The following is a 25,635-nucleotide window of genomic DNA, read 5'->3' on the forward strand; positions in this document are numbered from 1 at the left end:
AGTCACATATGGCTATTTATGCTGTTTGTTTTGTATTTTTTTTTTACCTTAGGGCTTGAATTCCCTTGCCGTCAGTTGTTTATAGTCAGTTTCACTGTCAGGTATACTCAAGTTCAATGGAATGTTTTGTGTAAACAATACAGACAAATGTTTGCTATAAAAACTTTTCAACAGAACAAACCCAAACATGCAACAGTGGGCCTGGACAATAAGAATTCCTGTTTAAAAATATAGTAAAAAATGGCATTTGGTAGATCGGGCAGTTCTCATTTTAGTGAATGTAGATACTCAGCATAGCTTATATTTCTAAAATAATTTTGTAGTTTCTTTATATATGCACATCATGTGACAAATATTTATTTCTCTCTAAATATGAAAATTTCCTTCACATTACAGGGTTAAAGGGGAGGAGCAATGCACCTTGCCCTCTTAACTACTTCATACAGTGTCAGAGCCCCTCCTAACCCAGCAAATCCTATATGTGAAATATTTGTGTGGGCAGGGGCCCTGTAGCCATTCACTCTTAAAAAGATGCTACTTCTGTCTACAGCACTCAGTATATCACAGACCATGAATTTGGACTGTTTCAGCTATTATAAGCCCTCTGTGTAAAAGACTTAAGTGTGAAAATATTAATTGTAGGCAAAAAAGTGAAATGTGCATGGCACATGGACTGGTTGTGCTAAAAGGTATTATCCCCATTTTATGGATGAAGATGGTGAGGTTCAGGAATGCTGTTTACCGACTGCTTTCCCCCGAGGACGTATGACGGGGAAGGGCTAGAGTGCAGGTGACCTATGTCTGCCTATAGCTATTAGTTCTAGAAGCAGAGCTCTAATGTGTGTACCCCCTGCTACCCTAACGAAGGACAAGAGGGTGAGCGAAGGGCTCGAAGACCTGTTGGGACAAGAGGGCCCCATCACCGCTCTCAGCATCCTCGCCTAGTCTCTGCACTCGCTTTGCTTTGCAGCTCTGGGACTCACTCTCAAGCACTGAATGTCCTTGGCCCAGCTCTTCTGGAGGAGGTGGGTGTGGAACCACCTGCTGCATGTGAACCGGCCCCTCAGGTGCCGGGAGCCCCCCCAGGGCAGCAGAAGCCGACTCATTCCTTGCTCTATAGCGCCCCCAGTGGAACGTCTCGGAGGCAGCGGGAGGGGGTGAGACGGAGGAGGGAGTTGAGCGTTGGCTTTCCCCCCTCCGCTCAGAACGGGCCACGTGGTACGGCGGCGGCCAATGGCGAGGCGAGCTGTGCCTGGCGGCCGCCATTGCTGTCAGAGTGGAGAGGCAGAGGCGAGTGTGTGAGGAGGAGCTGGCGAGCGGGGCCGCCGGGCGGGCAGGGCCGGGCCAAGCCGAGGGCGGCGAGGACGGGCCGGGACAGCGCGCGCTCTCTGGCCCGCGGCTGCCGCCGGTCGCCCCCAGCAGCGGGAGCCCCGCGCGGAGCGTAAACAAGGCGGCGGCGGCGGCGGCAGGAAAACACCATCCACCCACCGCCAGCGGCGGCAGCAGCGAGGGGCGGCCGGGCCGGGCGGGGAGGGGAGGAGACACGGCCGCAGCCGGGACAGCGCCCCCCGTCAGCGGCCGCCGCCACTGCCTGGGGCCCGGACCAGCCCCCCCCGCTTGAGCTCCGTCCTGCAGGGGCCGCAGCTGGGCCGCGGGCAGAGAGCCCCTGACGCGAGCCCCGCCGCGGGGGCCGGAGCGGCGCCGACGGGACTGGGAGCGCCGGAGGCCAGGCCGCCGGCCCGGAGCGCGGCCGGAGCCCCTGGGCGGCGGGCCTCGGGCCGGCGCGCGCGGCTGCTTGTGGAGTATTTGGCAGGGGGCGGGTAGGTGGGTCGAGGCCCCGGTCTGCGGAGCGCCCCCTGCCGGCCACTGCCCCTTCCTCGGGCTGGTGTTTGTGCTGGGGACACAGCGCGGGGCAGGACTGCGGCGGCCGCCCCGGTGACAGGCGGAGCGGGCTGCACCCGGGAGCCCCGGGCGCTTCTTCCTCCCTGCTGGGCCCGTCTCCTCAGACATGCCCCGCTCTGGCGGCCGGGCTCGCCGAGGATCATGACTGCGGCGGCGAACTGGGTGGCGAACGGGGCCAGCCTGGAGGACTGTCACTCCAACCTCTTCTCGCTGGTGAGTACCCGCAGGGGGGTGTGAGCGCGAAGGCCGCCGCCGCCCGGCTAGTCGGGGCTCACACGGGGACCCTGCGGCTCCTTCGAGCAGCGGCGCAGCAACTTTGTCGGTTCGGTGCAGCTGCCAGGGGCTTTATAGCCTGGGCCCGTGGGGCTGCTCCCTCCCGCTGGGCCCGTGGGGCTGCTCCCCCGCTAGCCCCTCCCCCCGGCTCAGCTCCGTGTTTGTTTTGCTCTTTAACATCGTTTGTTGCAAGCGTGCGTTCCCCACACAGCTGCATTGATCTGAATACGAGATGTCAAGGCAACGGATTGGGTGTCCCCTGCCTGTGCTGCCTGCATGTGTGACCATCTCCTGTGGTAAACAGTCTGCTCTCCCCGCCCCTGCCTGCTTTGGCACTTCATGCCCTTGTGCTTTGTGCCTCTTCAACTGCGTGTGGTTCTCTTCTCTCCCCCCCCCCCATCTTTCGTAACGACAAACGCCATTTCAGCAGCAAACAGTTCATGCAATGTGATTATCTGTAGGACTTGCACTCCGGGCTCTTGTGTCTGAACGTCAGCTGTCTTTATGGTTTTACAGCCGTGCCCCGCTGCACCGATGGGGAGGGACGGGACTTTTTTTGGCCTTGCAAGAAAAGCATTAACTGAAAATGCAACATGCTGGGTGGCTTGATAACATAGATGCTATCTTCCCATCTCACTGGTAGCTGACAACTTTCACTTTGTACTTAGATTGCATGGTTTAATCTTACAACAGTTATGGTATCAATTGTTCATATTGAACAGTTGCAATTAACTACAGATTTTTAATCTTAATTAAAATGAATAGAAAGAAAAATTACTTGCTGTTTGTATTAGTGACATTTTATTTGAAAATGCCTTTTTGCTTTATTGTACACTACAGCTGCAGGGACATGAGTAGAGTGAAGGGGAGAATTCTTGGGTCCCCAATGGCTACCCCAGGGGGAGGAGGGGTAGAGCATAGGACTGTTTATTTGTGAAATGGTAACTCATAAGATTAAGGTGAGAAGCAACTGGGTATAGGCTGTATGCCAGGTGGTGTGGGAGAGGAAATAAAAAACAAACACCCCCCCCCCCCCAACAAAAATAGAGTTCAGGTTTACTTTTCTCAAAGGGTGGGAAAAGAATGTGAATTGTTCAGAAGGGAATTTAAAAAAAACACTGATTTTAAAATATGGTTAACTCAGAATCTTCAAGTTATGCATATTGCTAGTCTCTTTACATGATATTTTTTCTTTAATTACTGTTACTCAGTCTTTCTCCCATGCATAGCCCTCAATACCTTCCTTTGGATTGTTTATTCCTGGCATTTTGTGCATTGTCTTTAATGAGAATATAATTCTTTGTGGTCAGAGGCTTTATTTTGCCATGTGTTTGTACAGTGGGATCCTGATCCTTCTGACAAGAGGCTTTTGGTGTCTGTTATAATAAATACCATCCTTTTTGGCTTTTTATTGACTTGTAACCACTTTCAAAGCTATGTAACATTATTTAAACTTGCATCTATGCTAATGTTTGCAATGCCTTTATACCCCTAGTGTGTGCCTGCGGATATACTAATGGTAAAAAGTGGTTTGTGTACACAAGTCTTGCATACTAAGAAAAGCTAACCAGTGAATATAAGAGAATCAACTGTATCAGGAAAGATTGTCACCAGTAAATTAAAGAACAGTTAATATTAGTTTAAAAAAAAACCAACCCAACAACCCCCCCCCCCAAAACAAACAAACAAACAAAAAACAACCCACAACTTTGTTCACCTCTTTTGGTTAGGAAATTGATTAATACGTTTTTGGAGGTATACGTGGTATAGTTGTAGTCCCATTGTCGTCCCATTGTCAGTCCATCACAGGTAAAATAATTCTTGGTATGTGGTAATGTGAATTACAAAAGCTTATATTTTCAGATTTTTTTTTTCCTTCAGAGCTTATACTAAGAAACTTCTATAGAGCAGCAAGTTTTTTAATTGTATGCATAGTATCAGTGAAATAAAAATACAGATGATTATGGAATTTGCTTTTAAAAGTGCTCTTGCATTCACACTGATGTATAAAAGCCTCTATAGAATCAGAATGTGATAAGGTTATACCACTTCAAATTTGGGCTTTTAAAACCATCTTATCAGTTTCCCAAACATTTTTTCTGTAATATCAAATAACATATAAACAGCTCTTTGCAGATATGTTTTATTTAACACAAAATAGTTTGCAAGGCTTAACTTGGCTTAAAATTTGTAGGCGTGGGCAGTACCTAACTGTTTTTAAATGGGTCATTTAACCAAGCTTTAGACTTTAAACATGTTGTAACGGGATCAGAGGACAGCTGTGTTGTAATTGTTTTGTATTTTGCCTAGCACAATGGGGCCCCAACACGGTTTGCCTCTAGGTATTACCAGAGCACACGTGTGTGTGCATCTCTTAACTTAGTGGTATTTTTTTTGTAATATGCCTGATCCTGCAAACCCATACACATGTGAGTAATTATTGGGGATATTCACAAAGTAAGGTGTTGCAAGGTATAGGCTTTAAATGGTAACTTTATAAGTGACAGTAGCATTTTATATAGCATACCATGCAGTATAATCAGCAAACTCAAATATTAATGTGATGTTCCATTTTTTCAGTTGTATTACTAATTATTAGAACTTTATTGATAAATATAGCATTAAAAAGTATTGACAAAGAAAATATTAAACGTGTGGCCACAGGCACTGACATTTTACCCTCAAATTTGTTAAATTTGTCAAAATTTATGAAGTATTAAAACTACAGTAGACCAGATCATAACCAACAGGAGCTCTTGCTGATAGATAATCTTCTGAATACAAGAGAACAAAATATACGGAATTGTTGTGTATTGGTTTGGTTCTTGTGAAGCAGTGTAGTTCTTAAGAACAAGACTTGTGCAATATTGATTTAAGACAACCCAGTTATTAGAAAAAGTGTTATTTAGCTGTACCATGTTCATTTTTACCTCAGTCTTGCATTAATCTTTGACTTAAACAGAACATGGAATTCTTGATGAAATAATTACAGTAGTGAAGTAGCTACAGAAGCTTTACAATATTCAAAAAACCTTAAGCTTTTTAAAAAAAAAAACACCAAAAAAACAGCATTAGCATGTGACTAATTGACTTAGTGTTTTTGTTATTTGATACAGAATTAGCTTTTTGAACTTTTGTTTATCACCTGTAGATTATTTTTAATGAGATTGGTAGGCATGATTTGCTTTGAATCTTTGTACTTGAAATCATTGTTTTGTAAATAGTGATTTTCTGATAGTTGGTGGTTTTGCATAATGAGCTCAAGGATGGAACATAGTGTTTTTCCTATGTGGTGATGCTGTAGAAATGACATTTCATTTGAGATCACTGAAATTAGGAGATTGTAATATTTATCTTGAATTACACTTTTTCTTAATCTTGATGCAGAATGTTTATCCAGAGCTTGATGGTGATCTCAAACATACCATAGTTAATGTTGCATGAAACTTGTTTTCCATAATCGTGGTATGAAGGACGTGTGTGTGTATTATGTTAAACACACACACACACATATATATTATCATATCATTGCTGAACCGAAGCAGAAATTCACAGTGCCATAATGTTAGCATTCATATTGCCTGTCAAGCAAAAAACAAAACACCCCACAAAGCCCACCATTTTTGTGCATTTTTCCTGAGAACGTAGTAGCTCTGCTCCTAATGTAGGCAGATTTTACATCTCCCAGTGTAGGCAGATACTACAATACAAATAATACTTTATACATTTGTCTTCAGAATGCTGATAAAATTTGGATTTTTTTTTAGTATTTACAGTATAATCTGTCCTGTGTGAAAATAGTTTAGCTTACTAAAACATGTTTTTGTTTAGAATCCTCTTGTTTATAGCACATGGTGTTAGATTTTATTTATTTTATTAATAACAGTGCCACACAATGACTGCAGTATTTGACTCTTGCAAGGAAACATGTTTATATATGTAATATTATATTTACGTGGAATAATGTATGAGTTTAGTATGTTATTGTTATAGCTAGCGAATACTTTTTTGAAAGAGAGAATATTCTGAAATAGTATACAGTATACCAAAATGCTACAAATGTGGGCTCAGTTCTGCAGCCCTTCCTCACATGAGTAATCCTTACTCATGCAAATAGTCTTTGAAGTTAATTGACTGTGAAAATGACTAAAGATTACTTATGTGGGAGTAAGGGTTTTTAGGATCTAGTCTATATATGACTAAAATATAATAGTTATTGATGTTCTTTTAACATAAAATAACTTTTGTGGACAAACAACAGCCCCCCTCCTCCCCAAGATATAGGTCTTGTTTACTAGTGAAATGAAGTAGTAAGTTATTTTAGGTTTATAAAATTCACCTTTCTTAACGTCATGTCACATGTAGCAAAATAATTTAATCATTTGAAAACAAAAAATAACTTTATGCAGCATCTCATGTGATTCAGAGATGAACAAAAAAAGATTGTTCCCTACCCCATTTCCCTTACACTTTTTTTTTTGTTTTTCTCTCCCCTTTCCTATGATTGTGTTATAAAGGGTGGGTCTTTTACTGAGCCCTGAAGTTTAGTAAGATATGGCTTTGTTGGTCTAGTATGAGAAGCAAGATTCAGAGTTTAGGAAACTTCAGCTAGCAGCAAGGAGTTTGCCTAAGTGCTTCTGCTATGGGCCATTGCCTCATAGGAGGAGAGACTAGAGCCACCCGTGGGAGGGGTGCTGTGAGCTGTTACTGGATGCTGCCAGTGGGAGATAAGTGATTATTCACCAGTGGTACTGGATCTACTATATGAAAGGTATGTTCAGAAAAGCAGTGGAAGAGGGGCAGTAGTATGTGTAGGACGCAAGGCAACTGTGGAGCACATGAAGAAGCAGACTGAATGAAGATCCAAAACAATTTGATTATTCAAAAAGGATAAAACCATATAGTTGAGAGGTAAAATACTTCAGTGCTTTTACTTTTTTGTGTAAGCAGTTGTTGGAGCTGCTACAGGGATATTGTGAAATAATTAACAGACTCATGATAGGAAGTGGGAGGTAGTCCACCAGACTATTTCTCTATTGAAATGTGGTCTGTGTTATGCAAATATGATTTACCTCTGCAATAATCCATTCTGGCTGTGACAAAGGCAGAGGTTATTGTAGTGAAATCTGGGTCCGTGAGTAAACATTGCAAACAGCTTATGGGATGCAGATTTAAAAAAAGGCACTCTTTCCTGAGATGATGCTTCTGGAAGACCAGATGGCAAAGAGCTGGCAGGAGAAAATCTAATTTGCCAACTTCTTGAGCAAAAGGTGGATAATCCCCTCTAAACATTGATGACGGAGACAAGACTCACACCTGCTATATTTTCAAGATCTTTCCCCAACACACCAACATTCTCTGCTGCAAATGGAGTTTCAGCCAATTTGTTCTCACCTAAGTTTCAGTTTTATTGGGAATCATGACTTAATAAAGGACCTGAGTGTTTTGCCCTGAGAAAGCATAGGATTGCATCTGCTGAAAACAAAACATAAAGCTGATTATGACCACAGTGCAAATCATGTTGCAGACCTTATGCACATTTAGGAAATCAGCTGGAACTTTATAGAACCTTGCAGGAAAGATATTAGATTATTTTGGACATGAGTAGTTGCCCAAAAGGATTTTTTGAGATATTCTCTGCAGGAAAGAGCAGAATAGTTGGTGTGATATCACTCACTCCAGTCAGAGTTCACAAGCAAATCAGCAAACTCTCATGGTCATTGGTATCAAAGAATACTGATTGATTGAAAAATATCAACAGGGATCACCCTACCATTATCATCATTAGAAGGAGATCAGCCAATGTGGGCAATCAGTTAACATTCTGACGCTAAAAACCAGACTTGTTAGGGATCAAGGAAATCTGAGAAGTCAAGATGGTGGCAGATTACTCAAAACAGGCTTCTCAGTAGTTTTTTCTCAAAAAGGGAAGATTAGAAATAAGGTGATAGCTGATGGAGATAGTCAGGAAGTCATCCCTTGACACTGACTAGAGGTCAAATGACCACTTACCGAAGGTCATTTGATGCCCTACCCACTCCTAAGTAGTTGCTAACAATTTAGCCAATACAAGACCCTACTTGTAGCTGTTTACCATAAATGCGGTAATTCAGATTCCATGTTGTTGGCCAGCCTAGTGCTGTTATCTCCACAACATTAGTGAGCGATATCTACCATTCAGTGATGGTGGACTTCATAGATGTTACAATATGCTTTATTATTTGTCTAATGTTCCATCTAAATTTAGTCAAGATGATTTTTTTGAATGTATATATTGTATCTAAAAAATCATCTAGCTTTCTATGCTAATTTAGGACATGCAATATAAATATTAAGGTATAATAAGATAGAAATGGAAGTAGTTTTATTAATTGGCTTGTTCATTCTCTGCCAGTGAAAGATTGTTTCCAGTTTTAAGTAACTCCGATGATGTGCTTCCACCACTTCCCCTGGAGCTCTGTTAAGGAGTATGAGTTTTCAAAACTTGGTGAATGACCAATGGTAGAAATGTTTGCTTAGTGCTTCCATTATTGTAGTTATAAATCTAATACGTCACAGGCTTATGAGCTAACATATGCCTATAGAATTATTTCATGTTATTTTAAATAGTTTTAGGAAAATGTTAAAAAATGTATTAACGCCTTACTTAGATATTTACAAAACCTTAAAAGCAAGATTTAAAAACATACAGTAGTCGTGAGTTTGCCATTGATTTTATTAGGAGAAGGATTGGGCACATGATTCTAGTTATTAACAATGAAAGATATAAAATATCTATTTGCAATGTTTTTAAAAATACACTTAATAGTGTATAACTCCATTTCCTTTATACTGTAACTCCAAGTTGGATTTTAAAACTTGAGGTTGTTAATTTTGGCCAAGAAATACATAGTGATTTTGTTTTAAAAATATTTTTTGGAAATTAAGCTATTGCATATAAGAATGTGGTTATTACATAGTTTAAAATAGAATTTTAGGAGATTACTAGAATACAGGTATCCATTTCTTTCACTGAAGCAGATTTTTAGTTTAATCTGAATCTCTAACATTTTCTTAAAATAAAAACGTGTTCCATTTAGGAAAAGCAAATACAATTTTTGGTTTCATTAACAAAGGCATAGCATGCAAGTCATGGCAGGTGATAGTGCCACTCACTTGGTGCTGGTTAGGCCTCAGCTGGAATACCATGTCCAATTTTGTTCACCTCTGTATAGAATGTATGTAGAAAAAATGGAAAGGATACAGAGGCGAACGACAAAGACGATCAAGGGGATGGAATGCAAGGTATATGAGCAAAGGCTGAAGTAACTGGGTATGTTTAGTTTGGAAAAGAGGCGATTGAGGGGGGATATGATAGCAGTCTTCAAATTCTTGAAAGGCTGCCATAAAAGAGACGGAGAAAAAGTGTTCTCTCTTGCTACAGAGGGCAGGGCAAGAGGCAATGGGTTCAAACTACAGCACAGCAGATGTAGATAAAATTTTAGGAAAAATCTCCTAATTGTAAGAACAGTAGGACAATGGAATAAACTGCCTAGGGAAGATGTGGAAGCTCCTTCTCTGGAGGTTTTCAAAGAGAGACCAGATAGCCATGTGTCTTGGATGGTTTAGACCAGTGGTTCTCAACCAGGGATACACGTACCCCCTGGAGGTAGGCAGAGGTATTCCAGGGGGTACATTAATTCATCTTGTTATTGGCCTAGTTTTACAACAGGCTACATAAAAGCACTAGTGAAGTCAGTACAAACTAAAATTTCATACAGGCAGAGCACTGGGGGAGCAGTGACTGCCGGGGACGCCTTCCACTGGTACGCAGCTCCTAGCTACCCCTCTCCCTGCACCCTGACCTACCCTCTTGCTTGCACACAGCTGCCTGCACCCTGCACACTTTTTGAGCTAGGCCCCTCTCCTTCCCCCCCCCCGAGTTATAAGTTTGGTTGCGTCTCCTCTCTCTCTCTTTTCTCCCTTCCCCCCCCCCAAACCCAGACAGGCTGGGTGCTGGGCTGCTGAGGGTGAGTCTGGGGTGGAGGGGGCACTCCATCCCTGAGCCCTGCTGTGCAGAGCTGGCCCCTTCAAATAGAAGTCAAACTGGCCCCATCCCCTGCCTGGTGCCCCACAGGGCTAAAGCCCTGATTTCCCCCTTCTGTCTGGTGACTGAAACACAGACCCCTGAGGCACCCCTCGCCCACTGGGCCTTGGAGTTTTTTTAGCCTGTTTGGGGTGGGGGTGAGAACCCTGGGACTAGATGTCCTTTGCAGTCCCTCTAACCCAATGGTTCTATGACAATTTATTTCATTATATTGAAGAGTCAGTTGTGAGAGATGTTGGCATTCAAGCTGTTTCTTTGGTACTTTGAAGAATGTTTATTAGAATGATCTGAAGTTCTGTCATCTTGCACTGATGGACGAATTCAATTAATTACATTGAGAGATAATCAGTTTTTGCCAATATTAACAAAATGAAAAATACAAAATAATTATTTTGCATCTATGAAATGTGCATTTTGTAGGGTAGAATCTCACCAAGGGACCTCTACATTATTTTGTAGGAATCAGTTTCTTCACTTGCTGCACTTAAAATCTTGACTGGACTTGGAGTGATGATTTATTATGTGGGCTTTTTTCATTCAGTGAAGTGAGCTTAAAAAATCATAGAACGTTGCAAAAATATATTTATTACCCAATGATAATTAAAGAAATGCTAAATATTCTAGGTTATATTCTGTGAATATACCAGTGAGATACTATGAATCTTTTCACTGAAAAAATATGCTGTATAATATGCTGTGCTTCAGTGTCCTCCCTCTTACCAACTTGCATATGCTTCTTTTGGCATATCTTAATCTTTTGAATAGCCAAAAAGGCTATATACAATTGGAACAAACGTACTTTCCAATAAACACATAACTAAACACATGTGTTATATGAAAGTGCATTCCTTTGTTTACTAGATCACGTGAGGTTGTAACTCTCTTTTTACTGTAGTTATCAGACTGGTATTACAATCCTGCCAGTTCTGTGGTGCATCCTAGTTCCCCATAGCTGCTCCTTCTGCAGTACTCCATCCCTAAAATACACATTCTCCTGTCACTTTCTCTCTGAAGTTACTAGCTACTGACAGGGAAGGGGGAAAACTATTTTTTTTTAAAATGAGCTTCAGACCAGGTGGAGACAAACTAATAAAAGTATCCTGCTTTACTATAGCTATTTCATTTACCACATCACCAAAATGACATTGAAGCTTTGTGGTAGATTCCCTCTGCACACAGACAATCAGAAAGTAAGCACAAGAGGCCTGAAAGGCCTGTGATACTAACAATGACAGCTAGTATCATGTTTCTATTGTGACTTCAGTTAGTAACATCATCTTACATTAGCATGAGTCCTACGCTCTGGGATGATATCTGAAAATAAGCTGTCTGACACCTTCTGATAAGTTTGGTTTTTCAGTGCAAGGATTTGAGTTTAGATTTTTATTTATTAAACCAGACATCATTTAAGTTTCACACAAATCTAAATGGTGTAGGCAAACTTTCCTTGGGATTGGCTCAGGATTTATGACAATATATAAGTTTGAATTGTTTTTGTATTACTGTTTGAAGGAAATACACCTCTACTCTGCTATAACGCGGCCCAATATAACACTGGTTCGCATATAGTGCGGTAGCAGCAGGGCTCCGCTGGCGATTTAAAGAGCCTGGGGCTCCCCACAGCTGAGCCCCAGGCTCTTTAAATCACCGCTGCCGCCCTGCCACCGCTACCCCGATATAACGGCGTTTCACCTATAATATGGTAGGGATTTTTGGCTCCCCACAACCGCGTTATATCGGGGTAGAGGTGTACAATGTTTTCAATCCAGAAATCTTCATTTTTGTTTGTATGATCTTTTCATATAGCTGGAATCACATGAATGACTTAACTATTAATTTTGAATGAACCCACTTAAGAAAGTATCTGTGGGTTGTTCTTTTGACTATGTGGCAGTGTGGCACTGATGTAACAATTATACTTCAGCTGACTAAGTATATAGTTATAAAAAATACTGTTTCAGCTGCTTGAATTAATTTTAGAAGATGCCCTTTAATGTTTATAATTAAACTAAAATGTTTTTAAATTTAATTTTTGATGTAGTGTTAGAATTGCATTTTTAAGAAGTCTTTGGCATAAATAGTATTGATTTAATAAAGAAAAGAAATACTATGACCTATGTGGCTTACAGTTTATTCTAGTATTGTTCTGGTTCATTCTCTAGCTCAGTCTCTCAGATACTGTTGCTTCTCAAAATGAGTAGAATTACAATAATGCAAATGGAAATGTGACCACAATTTTATTTTATGGCATTCTCCTTGTTTATGTGGAAGTGGGGGTTTATGTACTACTATTCTGTGATAATTCCCAGATCGCATGTTCAGGATACTGGGGCCCATTTTTGTTAGGTGCTACACAAACACATGCAAAGACATTGTTGCTATCCCAAAGAATGTTGTCTGTCTGTCTGTCTGTCTGTCTCTAAAAAGTTTAATTGAGAGGTTGGTGGGAGAAGAGTAAATGATCATTATTTAAATGCGTGCCTAAAGTCTGTTTTGGTTTTTTAAAAGCAGTATATGTCTACCACATCTGCTAAGACAATTTCAGGGGCTGGTGCTTTCAATGGCTGAGATTACCATTTTAGGTTGCTACCTTCTTTTTAGTCTAAGCTTTGGTCTACATTACGGACTTATGTCAGTATAACTACATTGTTCAGGGGTGTGGACACAGTTATACTGACCTAACTCCTTGTGTAGACAGCACTGTGTTAATGGGAAGGCTTCTCCCATCAACATAGCTGCTGCTTCTCAGGGAGTTGGAGTACCTGCGTAGATGAGAGAAGCTCTCCCTTTGGTGTAGGCAGCATCTTCACTAAAGTGCTACAGTGGTGCAGCTGCAGTGCTGTAAGTGTAGACAAGCCCTAAGTTTAACTTCAGTTTTTATCAAGCGTCTCCCTCCTCCTCAAATCAGTGCTGGTATCTCCACAGACTCTCCTTATCATGTTCTTACAAGGTTGAACATCTCAAACTCCTGGAATAAAGCCTACAGCACCATGTAGTTTGCACAGAGTTCTAAATAAGCTATATGAAAACCATTCCAGAATTATTTTGAACTGGTCATTTAAATGTCCTTTTATGGAAGATCTTTTCTCTTCTAGCAGAGTAATTTAGCTTGTGGAATGAGTTCACTTTACGTCTATTGGTCTTAAGTTGAAATAGGCACAGACCATCTTTTCTGATAAAAGTTGATGAGTTCAAGATCCCTTCCATGGGGGATTTTGGGTCTGTCATCATGCCATTTTCGTTTCCATGTCTACCTGCCTAATCAGGTATGGATTTATTTGCTTCTGTCTGTAAAGAGTCTTGAGAAAGTTTATATGTATCACACTAAGGCCCTTCGTCAGACCATCTAACTCTTCTTTGATGCCAGTGTTCTAGACAGCGTTGATGCTAAATGACTTTGCCTGTCTGACTGCATTTCTGTGCTGTTATGGTCTTGCTAGCCTGAAGCTAGGAGTCCATGTCAGGGCCCATTTGGTCTCAGCCAGCCAGTATTGTTTACCTCAACGTAGTTCAGTGATGGACACATGTATAGTGACTGATTACATGAGCTGCACTCTATTCCCTAAGTGCTTTGGCTTGGTATGTGTGGGAGTGTTCTTGCCTTGATTTCCTAGACACACAGTTCTGTGTCAAAGGAAGAGAAATTTAAACTTCTTCCTCCCTGCAGTTTTGTTTGTTTGGGATGTCCCATTTTTCAGTGGGCTAATGTTGGACCAATTTCTTTAGGAAGCGTCTGCTAGGCCATTGAATGGCTACCCCTTATGTTCTGGGAGATTTCCTTCCTTAATTTAAAAAAAATATTTTTCTGGTTAGGAATTTTCCCTCATTGTTATGGCTCTCATCTCAGTTGTTGACGTTTTTCTGTTGGTATTGCTTTGAGCTACTTTCTCTGCATGATTGGGTATCTTGCACAGATGGTATCTTTGAAAAAAGGGTAATTGTATTCTGCTTTTCTGAAGGTATCTTGTGGGTTTTACTCACTCACACTCCTATATTCAGAGTTTGGAGGTTTTTTGAATAGCAGGTAATTTGTTCTTGGTTTTCCCTTAATGTGATTTGAGTATTCATTGTTCATTCATGGATACTCTCTTTAGGGAGATCCCCCCCCCCCCCCCAATTCATGTGGGCTCTTGGAGGTTAAGGAAATTCTTGCTTTCTACTCAAAGGAATTGGATGGAACATTTTGAGACCCTTGCAGCATCTGCAACTGAATCACACTCAGTAAGGCAGTGGCCAAGACCTGGCTTATAGAGGGTCAGAAATCTAAAAGCTGGGCAGGTTTGCCACATGTTTTGCTCAGGAGCATGATACGCAAGACAGAGGATTCTGCAAGATGCTTTCATGAAAGTAACCATCTCTTACCTGAGGTCAGGATTTGTAAAATATCCCTGATACCTACTAGTCTGAGAGAAAAATAGCTGTATTACCATGCCCTGTATTTATTTACTTTTTTATTTTGGCAGTTCTTCACTTCTTCCTCCCTCAGGTGAATCAGCTCTGTTCCCCTGCTAATTCTGTCCCAATTTTACCCACTCCACTAAAAATGAGTCCTCCTTTATATTTTTCTATGAATTTTTCTATGGTGCTTATGTTCCTCATGTCCCCAGGATTGGAATTTTTGACTAGCAGTGTTCACTGGGACTATGCCTCCACCCTGAATGTTCTCGTTGTCATTCCTTTTCACCTCCAATCAAGAGCATGTACGTCATAGTGGCCCCAACGGCCTCTCAGATCTCACTTGGTACCGAGAGCAGTGGAATATTGTGGTTTCTGCCTGCTACCCCTAATTGCCTTTTTTTGGACGTAGGCATGTAGTTAACTGTGTGTGTGTATATATGTATATATATATATCTGTATATCTAAACCTGTTAGTTTAAAATATTTCTCTGTCCTCTTTGCAGCCTAATTTTTTTGTGCAGTTTTACATGCTCCTTAAATTTCATACCTTGAGTACACTTGAGGTGAAAGCACTTTCTCATCCAATGGCTGAGCCTGAACCCTTTGGTTTCAAGCCATACCTGTTATGTGGTGATCTTATCCATCTAACTGATAGACATAGTCTGTGTCCTCTCTTGGTGAGAGTCATGTCCTGGACTTCTGCTTGTTATGTTGGTCTTCTTCCATCATGAATTGCTGATCCAGAGGTACCTGAATAAAGCTGTGCCTGCTGGACCAGTCCATGAGGGAAGCCTCAGACTCAGGAAGCTGCTTTATCTTACTCCAGAAAAGGAATTCTCTTCTCACAGATCCCACTTCTTTAGTGTCCCTGTAAGCAGAAAATATACAAGAGCTCCTGATGCTGGTGCCAAGAAGGGACCTGTAATTTCCTTAGCCATCCTCGGCCTTCAATCTGAGATTGGTGCTGACTATGAACATAGTGCAGAAGCTTGATACTTCCTCCACTGGGTTGAGCCAGGGCAAATGTGAGCACCACTGAAAGGGTGAGCCACAGTACCAACTGTCCTTTCTTGAACAGAAAGAGTAAAGAAGCTAAAGAAAAGTCATGGACTCTTCCAAGCCAAAAGCACAGAGTTCTTACTTCCCTAAGAAGTCTAGTAGGGCTGTCACCCCCTCTCCTGCTCCTGGCCATCCTGCTCAGAGCAGATCTTGCTTCCTCACTGAACTGAAACTTGGTGTCAGCAAAGTCTTGCTGGCACCGACAACCTCAGGACCAGCAGAGTTACTGGCGGTGCTTTCAGATCTGTCACTGACCTTCACCTTTGAGCCTATAGCATTGGTCATGATATTAATGCCTCTGGTTCTGATCTCTATGGCACTAGAGAGAGTTGAATCTTCAATACTGATTCTCATATTATATTTCTGAGATGTCAGTATCATTCCTAGGTCCAATCCACTCCTCTAACACGTCTTCCCCTACCTATTCCTTCTTTCCAGACTCTAGCATGTGCCCTTCTCCAGAACCCAGGCATTCTCATAAGGAATAACTCATAGACTTTAACACCAGAAGGGACCATTGTGATCATCTAGTCTAGGGGTCGGCAACCTTTCAGAAGTGGTGTGCCGAGTCTTCATGTATGCATTCTAATTTAAGATTTCGTGTGCCAGTAATACATTTTAACGTTTTTAGAAGGTCTCTTTCCATAAGTCTATAATATATAACTAAACTATTGTTGTATGTAAAGTAAATAAGGTTTTTTAAATGTTTACGAAGCTTCATTTAAAATTAAATTAAAATTCAGAGCCCCCTGGACCGGTGGCCAGGACCCGGGCAGTGTGAGTGCCACTGAAAATCAGCTTGCATGCTGCCTTTGGCACACGTGCCATAGGTTGCCTACCCCTGATCTAGTCTGACCTCCAGCACATGGCAGGCCACAGAACCTTGCCCATCTACTCCTGTGATAGACCCATAACCTCTGGCTGAGTTACTGAAGTCCCCAAATCATGATTTAAAGACTTGAAGTTACAGAGAATCCACCAATTACCTTAGTTCTGATCTGCAAGTGACCCATGCCCCATGCTATAGAGGAAGGCAATTCCCCCTTCCCCACCAGAGTATCTTCCACTTGGAATCCAGGGAAAATTCCTTCCTAACCCCAAATATGGTGATCAGTTAGACCCTGAGCATATGGGCAAGACCCACCAGCCAGACACCTGGGAAAGAATTCTCTGTAGTAACTTGGAGCCCTCCCCATCTAGTGTCTCGTCACTGGCCATTGCAGATATTTGCTGCTGGCAGTCACAGATCGGCTTCATGCCATTGTAGGCGGTCTCATCATACCATCCCCTACATAAACTTATGAAGCTCAGTCTTGAAGCCAGTTAGGCTTTTTGCCCCCACTATTCCTCTTGGGAGACTGTTCCAGAACTTCACTCTTCTGATGGTTAGAAACCTTTGTCTAATTTTAAGCCTAAACTTGTTGAAGGCCAGTTTATATCCATTTGTTCTTGTATCAACACTGGCGCTTAACTCCTCTCCCTCTCTGGTATTTATCCCTTTGATGTATTTATAGAGAGCAATCATATCTCCCCATAGTCTTCTTGTGGTTAGTCTACACAAGCCAAGCTCTTTGAGTCTCCTCTCACAGGGTAGGTTTTCCATTCCTCTGATCCCAGGAGCCCTTCTCTGTACCTGTTCTAGTTTGAATTCATCTTTCTTAAACACGGGAGATCAGAATTGCACACAGTATTTCAGATGAGGCCTCACCAGTGCCTGGTCTAATGATATTAATACTTCCCTGTCTCTACTGGAAATACTGTGCCTGATGCATACTAGGACTGCATTAGCCTTTTTTGTAGCCGCATCACATTGGTGGCTCATAGTCATCTTGTGATCAACCAGTACACCCAGTTCTTTCTCCTCCTCTGTCGCTTCCAACTGTAAAGTCCCTGGCTTATAACAAACATTCTTATTGTTAGTCCCTAAGTGCATGACCTTGTACTTTGCAATATTTAATTTCATCCCATTTCTATTACTCCAGATCAAGGCCGTCCAGATCTTCTTGTATGATATTCTGAACCTCCTCCGTATTGGTAGTATCTCCCATTTTTTGTGCCATCCGCACCTTTATTAGCGCACTCCCATTTTTTGTGCCAAGGTCATTAATAAAAATGTTAAATACAACTGGTCCCAAGATTGATCCCTGAGGAACTAGTAACCTCCTTCCAGCCTGACAGTTCACCTTTCAGTATGACCTGTTGTTGTCTTCCCTTGAACCAGTTCCTTATTCACCTTTCAATTTTGATATTAATTCCCATCTTCCCTAATTTAACTAAGAATTTCCTGTGTGGAACTGTATCAAATGCCTTACTGAAATCCAGGTAGATCAGATCTACTGCATTTCCTTTGTCTAAAGAAATCAGTTACTTTCTCAAAGAAGGAGATTAGGTTGGTCTGGCATGTTCTACCTTTTGTAAAACCATGTTGTATTTTATCCCAATTACCATTTACCTCTGTGTCCTTGTAACAGGGCGCGACACACCACTGTGGCACCTCCTGCTAAATGTCCTGGGAATTAGCTCTCGTCCCTTCCAGTCCACCATCAGCTAGTGGTGTCACGCCTGTCGTCACTGCTGTCTCCACTCTTTGAACCCACTTTGGTCCCCGGAATGCAGCGTCCTCTTCTGGGCACGGTCCTTCAGCTGTGTCCCCACTCTGGTATCTCCCCCCTTCCGGGGGATGAGCAGTCCTTAGTCCTGCCACTTGCCTCAGCAGCCAACTGCAGTCCAGGGGCCAGCGCCTTGCCTCAGGGGCAAAGTGCAGTCTGGATACCAGCCACTCTCCTCATTGGCAAGTGGGGTGCAAGGCAGGGGGACCCAGGTCCCCCCACTACTCTGGGTCCCGAACCAGGGACCCTGTAGCCAGCAGCCACCTACTGCCCTCCTCCAACCTGTTGCCTGTTTTTCCTGGGCCACTTCCCCTGTAGCCCTAGCACCTTCTAGGCCCTTGTAGCAAAGCTCTAACCTGGCAGTGGTCAGCCAGCAGCTCACCCTCACACTCTGCTGCCCCTGCCCACCACTGCTCTATCTATGGCGCTTCTTCAGGCAGCCATTCTTCCTCACGTGCCTTCCAGGGAGAGACTCCTTTCTGCTCTGCTGAGCAGCCCTTATATATGGCCCTTGCTGGCCCTGATTGGCCACTCCAGCAAGCCCGCCCCCTATTGGTGGGCTCAATAAGCCTTTTTCTAATTTAGCTGGGTTCTGCGCAGCCTCCCCAAGGCTGCTTTAACCCTTCTTCTGCCTGTGTAGGGCAGCCGCCCCACCACATTCCTTAACTACTTTCAAAATTTGTTCCAAGACCACACATACAATTGAAGTCAAACTAACAGGCCTGTAGTTTCCTGGATCAGAAGATGTTGTGAAGGCCAAGACTATAACAGGGTTCAAAAAAGAACTAGATAAATTAATGGAGGATAGGTCCATATGTGTCTGTTAGCCAGGATGGGCAGGGATGGTATCCCTAGCTTCTGTTTGCTGGAAGTTGGGAATGAGTGGCAGGGAATGGATCTCTTCATGATTACCTGTTCTGTTCATTCCCTCTGGGGCACCTGGCATTGGCCACTGTTGGAAGACAGGATACGGGGCCTGGACAGGATGGACCTTTGGTCTGACCCAGTATGGCTGTTCTTATGTTCTTATCATTTTTTCCCCTTTCTTAAAAATAGGGACTGTGTTAGCAATTCTCCAGTCATAGGGTACAACCCCCGAATTTACAGATTAATAAAAAATCCTTGCTATTGGGCTTGCAATTTCATGTGCCAGTTCCTGTAATATTCTTGGCTGGAGATTATCCGGACCTCTTCATTTAGTCTCATTAAGCAGTTTGAGTTTGACTTCCACCTTGGATGTGGTAATTTCTACTTCATATCCTAATTTTTATTAGCCACCCTGCCACTATCCCTAAACTGCTTATTACCCTTATTAAAAACTGAAACCAAGTATTTGTTTAGGTGTTGAGCCATGCCTAGATTATCTCTAATCTCCCCCTATCCTCAGTGGTTAGTGGTCCCTGTTCTTCTTTTCTTGTTTTCTTTTTATTTATACGGCTCCTGAATTATCACCCCAATCTATGCAGTCTGACTCTAAGGGCATCCCTCATATTCCTTGTCCTAGAACAACTAAATCTCTTCTTGGCCCTGACATGCCTTGGTAGTCTTCTTGAGTCTCAGGACCATTGCACCCATACCTCTTTAATTTTCCAAACTGACCTTACTGTGCATACTTGGGTTGCCTATATGGACCTTCTAGGAACTGTTTTCCTTCTCTTTCCTCCCGTAGATGACCTAGGTCTCCACCAGTTTAGGTCCCTGACTAGATCACCCAGTGGAGTAGATTGCCTTGAAGAATGAGAAGAGGGTATGAAGAGAAATCAGGAGTCTCAGGAGATAGAGAGCTGATATAGTCTGATTCTGAGTTCCACAGGAGGCTGCTATTAATCGCTCCCAGTAGATTGTACTGAAGGATTTGTTGTCATTCTTGCCTGATTAGGCAGTGACTTGCGCTCAAATACTATCGTCTAATGACTTCAAAACCTTACAGGAGTTATTGGAAAGAACTGGAAATAGTTTAGATATTGAACCATCTGTAGAGCAGGAGAAGGCTCATAAATACTTTGACATCCTACATGCTCTCTTCCCAGATGTTTGATGATGCCTAATGAGGGGTCTTAGCGCCTGTAAGAGAGATGTAACAGTCCTGCCTTTGCTCACTTGGCCATAGGAGGAACAAAGAAGTTTCTCAAATGCTCCTGATTCTGTGGTGGTTTCAGCAGCACAGGAAAAGCCCAAGTAATCAGGGCCATCAAAAACTACTCCCTAGGATAGCAGCAAAGAATCCTGTGGCACCTTATAGATTAACAGACGTTTTGCAGCATGAGCTTTCGTGGGTGAATACCCACTTCTTCAGATGCAAGCGGCTACCCCTCTGATCCCTAGGATAAAGATCCTGGGAGACTTGAACTTTAGGATAGGAAGACCTACTCCTCAGCATCTGAAGTTATGAATAGCAAATTATAGCTCTGTTTGTAAAATATGATTAACTTGGGGCAGAATATCATCCATTATTGAAAATCTCTCACAGAAATTTAGGACTGACTCAATCTATTATCTTGGAGAGGCAATCGATAGCCAGGATTTTGCTCCAAGAAGGTTTGACGTTCATATTGAGAGCCATGTATCAATCCCTCCAGAGTTTCCTTCTCCCCCATTTTCAGTTGTCATCTTTATTATTTCCCCAGGTATGGGCTGGGATTACCTCATACCAATGGGTACTGGAGATAATTTCCAAAGATTACTCCTCACTTCCAGTTTGTTTTGCTCTTTAGGATTAAGAGTGAATTATGAGTCATTCCTCACTTCCACTCAGTTCAGTCTACAAAGAAATTCCTAACGTTAGACAGATTTCAGATTATTATGTCCTTGATTTCCACCTCAGGGAAAACCTTGCAAGAACAGCAAGAATCTGTGTCAAATTATTGTCACATAGTATCGTGCACGTATGTTGTGCCCATTGAAAAATATCACCTCTGGCACCTTCAGGACTGGCTGAGATCTGTCTATCAACTTGTCAAGCACTGTATGGATGCTCCTCCTTAGTGTCAATTGAAATTCTAGGCATGTGGTTCTGAAAAGAGTCCTTGCTCCATATCTTTGTGCTGGAACTCAGGCTGTGTAGTATTGTCACAGTATCTATTCTACCACAGTGAAGATCTTGACAGACATCACCTCCTCAGTGTATTATATTAATAGGCTGGGGTTTCCTGTTCATCCCCATCTGTCATGAAGCACTTAAGCTGTGGAAATGAGTCACTGAAGGACTCTATCCTAACTCCTATATTCAACAAATAGGGTTTTTCTGTGGTAAACCGGTTTACCACCATCAGAAATAACAAATCCCCTCGCTTCTGCTCCAGAGCAGACATCAGTCCGGGGTCCATACATGATGCTTTCTTCTTTTCTCTCATCTCAAGATCTTCATGTCTTTCCTCTCATTCCTGTAATACTAAAAATCATAAAATCAAGATCCAGCCACACTGATACTCTCAGTGCCTTATTGGCCTAGACCAGGGATGGCTTTAGGCCGATTCTCCCAATTCCCTGGAATCGGGCCCTGTGCCTAATAGGGCCCTAAGCCTTAGGCGCCTTTTTAATTATTTTTTTTAAATCACCCGTCAGCTGTCCGTTCTGGGGGTCTTCGGTGGCATTTTGGCAGTGGGGGGGGTCCCTTCAGTGCTATGGAACACCTGGAGCGGACCCCCTGCCGCTGAAGCCCCGGACTGCTGCCGGGTCTTTGAATCAGGCTCTGCAGTTCATAAAGCCGGCCCTGGCCTAGACCAGTGGTGGGCAACCTGCAGCCTGTCAGAGTAATCTGCTGGCAGGCTGCCAGACAGTTTGTTTATCTTTGCACGGCTGCCCGCAGCTCCCAGTGGCCGCAGTTCGCGGTTCCCAGCCAATGGGAGCTGTGGGAAGCGGCTCGGGCCATAGGGACGTGCTGGCTGCCACTTCCTGCAGCTCCCATTGGCTGGGAATGGCGAACCACGGCCACTGGGAGCTGCAGACGGCCGTGCAAATGTAAACAAACTGGCAGCCCATCAGTGGATTACCTTGACAGGCTGCAGGTTGCTCACCACTGGCCTAGACAGAGTTGCCTGAGGAAATGTCTACACTGCATCTCAGAGCATGCCTCCCAGTCTAGGTAGACAGACACGTGATAGCTCGAGCAAAGCTTGTGTGCTAAAAATAGCCATGTGGATGTTGTGGCATGGGCTAGCTACCTGAGCTTGGACCCATGGGGATGGGCTGGCTAACCTATGCTGCTGTTCGTACCACAACATCCATTCTGTTATTTTTAGTGCACTAGCTCTGCTTGAGCTAATGTGTGTCAGTCTGCTCGGGTTGGAAGATATGCTCCCAGCTGCAGTATAGACATACCGTCATAATCCCACAGCACCTATCAATCCAGCAGCCAATCTGCTAGACTTGATCTCCCAAGATCGGGGGCAAACTTTTCACGCAGACCTCACATCTCTGTACCTGACTGCATGAAAGTTGATTGGTTGAGCATGATGAAAGAGTACTCTTTCACAAAAGGCCAGGAGATTGTGATATGGAGGAGACAGTTTCAGGTACACTGTTACAGAGCACAACACAGGGTTATTCTTTCAATTATTTATTTATTTGATTGATTGCAAGAGGTTAAGTATTTGCCCTTCTGGTCACAGGAAGGTGCATAGTTAGTGCCTGGGGAGATAAGAAGAAGATAAAGTACAGTTCACTTGAATAAACCAGGTGGAAAAACCCCAGAGGTTGAAAATAAGAATGTTAAATTCTTCTGACAGCTGCACATTCAAGCTTGTAATGAGAAAAATGGTACAGAGCTCAGTTGTACTTATTTACAGATGTTGTAGTAGATTCATTGTTAGCTACAGTGCAGTTTTTCAGTTGGCCATGTGAGGGCCATGTCATTATTGAAATTTCAATATGTTCTCCTTGACCCTTTTGTTGTTGTTCTTTAAAAAAGAAAAGTGGTTTTGATGTACGTGTTTTGGCTGTGCAATTCTTTAAGGGTTTGTTTAGACAATGTGCTTGAGATGGCTAGCAGAAACCTTGTTATGAACTTTAAACACAGCTGTTTCATTTTATGATGTGGATATTTTTTCATTGCTATACAATTTCTCCTTGTAGTAGGAAAGAAGAGTCCTGGGAGAAAGGAGCATAAACTATTGTCTTCATAATAAGGATGGAGTGGGGTATATCTGTTCTTATTCTAGTAAGCTACATAATTTGAAGAGGGCTGAGCTGTGCTAACGTATTTTTATTTTTTAAAATCAAGGCAATTACAATTTGATCCAGAAATAAGATACTTAAGTCTGGCAACTTGCAGATCCTTGACTCTTTGCCAGTCTTACTTGGAAACTTGTGCCACAGGAGGGCATGCATGCACCTTTTCTGTGGTTTCAGAAATAAACTGACTTGTATGTTTATAGCTACTTTTAACATGCAACAAAATACATTTTTTCCCCTTGTTACACAACTTCACAAATCTCTGTGCAGTTCTGTATTCACTGTTAAATATTTAATTTCTGAAAAATGAGATCTTAGTGTTTGTTTCCAAAAGCATATGCATGTTTTTCAAAGCATATTTAATACCTTCCTTCCGTCCTTCCTTGTTTACTTGAAGAATCTGAAGAGATAGTGCTATGAACCCAACTAGACAAAATTAATCCATTGTATTTACATTACTTGAGTGGATGTTTGAAAATGATACTTTGTTGCTCTGTGAAGATGAAGTAGTGAAACTGAGCGCTGCAAGTAAAACAGATGTTGCTAATCTTGTGTTTGCAGGATCTTGTAACATTTAATTAAAGGGTGGTGTAATTCCCATGTCACCTTACTTTAACTAAAGTTTACATTTTTGGACTATGAACTAAGGGCCATCTTTTGAAAATCTTTACTTGTGTGAGTAATCCTTGTAGAAGTAATCCCAATGACTTCAATGTGACTTAACTGAGTAGGGGTTTTCAAGATTACCCCCTAAATTGAAATGCTCTATACACTTTTATTGTTTTCATATCTTTGATGTTCAAATTTGAAGAGAAAAGCAAAGATCAAGGTACATAATTACTATGCTACCCACACACACAGCCTAGGTTAGAACAATATTTAGGTAGTAAAGTTAACTGACTCAGAAGCTAGTGAATAGAAAAGTTTGTCACTCGTGCAACCTTATTTTGGTCCCTTATGTGCACGCATTATGATACTAATTATATGGTTGTAAGCTAATTTTTTCCCCAATGGGACTGTTGGCTCATTCAGTGCACAGAAAAGACTGTTTATGGAAAGAAGCAGCTATTTAATGTTTCTCTTTTTCCTCATTCAGTGTGTGGCCCTGTATTTTGTTTACTGCATGCTATCCAAACCCTCCTTTGATATGGAATTTTTACGTGGGCTTTTCTGTTGGTGCCTAACACAGTCATATCTCAGCATTTTGAACACTAGTGAATTTATTTTCACAACTTCCCTGTGAGATAGCAGAGTATTATCATCACCATTTTACAGATGGAGAACTGAGTTATGGGGAGAAATGCAATCAAACTTTTGAAATGTCTTCACTAATTTTGTGTGCCTCAGTGATTGCACCTCTAATTTAGATACTTAGAGGCCTAATATTTCAGAGTACTTTTTTATTATAGTACCTTTATATGTTTAAAGCACTGTTCAAACTTTAACTAATCTACACAAACCCTTTGGCAGTTAGGTGGATATTTTTATTCCCGTTTTGCTGATGGGGAAACTGAGAGAGACCGAGTAACTTATACAGCATCGTGCAGGAAGTGTGTGGCAGGGGCAGGGTTAGAAATGATATCTGCTGGGTGATATTCACTTGTCTTATGCAGAAGATCATCCTAGCTCTTACTGCAGTTTTCTGTCTCATTCTGTGCACACTTTTCATCTTCAGCCCAAAGGGAATGAGGCAGTGGTTCTACATATAACAAGGCTCATTCACTGTGTGGGTCTGAATCTTTCACTGGACACCATCCAACCTGTGCACTAAATGAGGCAGGAAAAATAGTATGTAATCATATTAAAACGGTGACCAAAATTTAATGGAGGAGTAAAATTCTAAGAAAAGGAAGGAGTGAGAGCAGCAGAATAAGGACAATGAACTTCAGAAAAGCAGACTTGAACAGACTTAGAGATCTGGTAGGTAAGACGCCATGAGAAGAAAATCTAAGGAATAAAGGAGTTTTCTGAGTGATAGTTCCTGTTGTGTTCCTCAGGGTTTATGCATGCACACCATGCATCCGGTGCCAGAGAATTTGAATGTAGTAGTATCAGATGGTCTGCGCATGTGCCCTTTCTTCACCTCATGATTTTGTCCGAGATGATAAAGGATGGGGTGGACTGACCACATCTCTA

At 42.4% G+C, this 25,635-nt stretch overlaps 1 protein-coding gene across 1 annotated transcript in view; it reads left to right on the plus strand.

Annotated features, from left to right (window-relative positions):
* Window positions 1-1,283: 1,283 nt before the first annotated feature.
* The window catches only part of MED13L (mediator complex subunit 13L), a 395,410-nt gene continuing 371,058 nt past the window's right edge, over window positions 1,284-25,635 (plus strand). The window contains exon 1 of the mRNA XM_044990575.1: window positions 1,284-2,115. Coding sequence (XP_044846510.1) covers window positions 2,044-2,115 — 72 coding nt within the window. The 5' untranslated portion in view covers window positions 1,284-2,043. The remainder of the gene's footprint in view (window positions 2,116-25,635) is intronic.

The sequence above is a fragment of the Mauremys mutica genome, chromosome 16 (assembly GCF_020497125.1).
Source record: "Mauremys mutica isolate MM-2020 ecotype Southern chromosome 16, ASM2049712v1, whole genome shotgun sequence".
Lineage (NCBI taxonomy): Eukaryota > Metazoa > Chordata > Testudines > Geoemydidae > Mauremys > Mauremys mutica.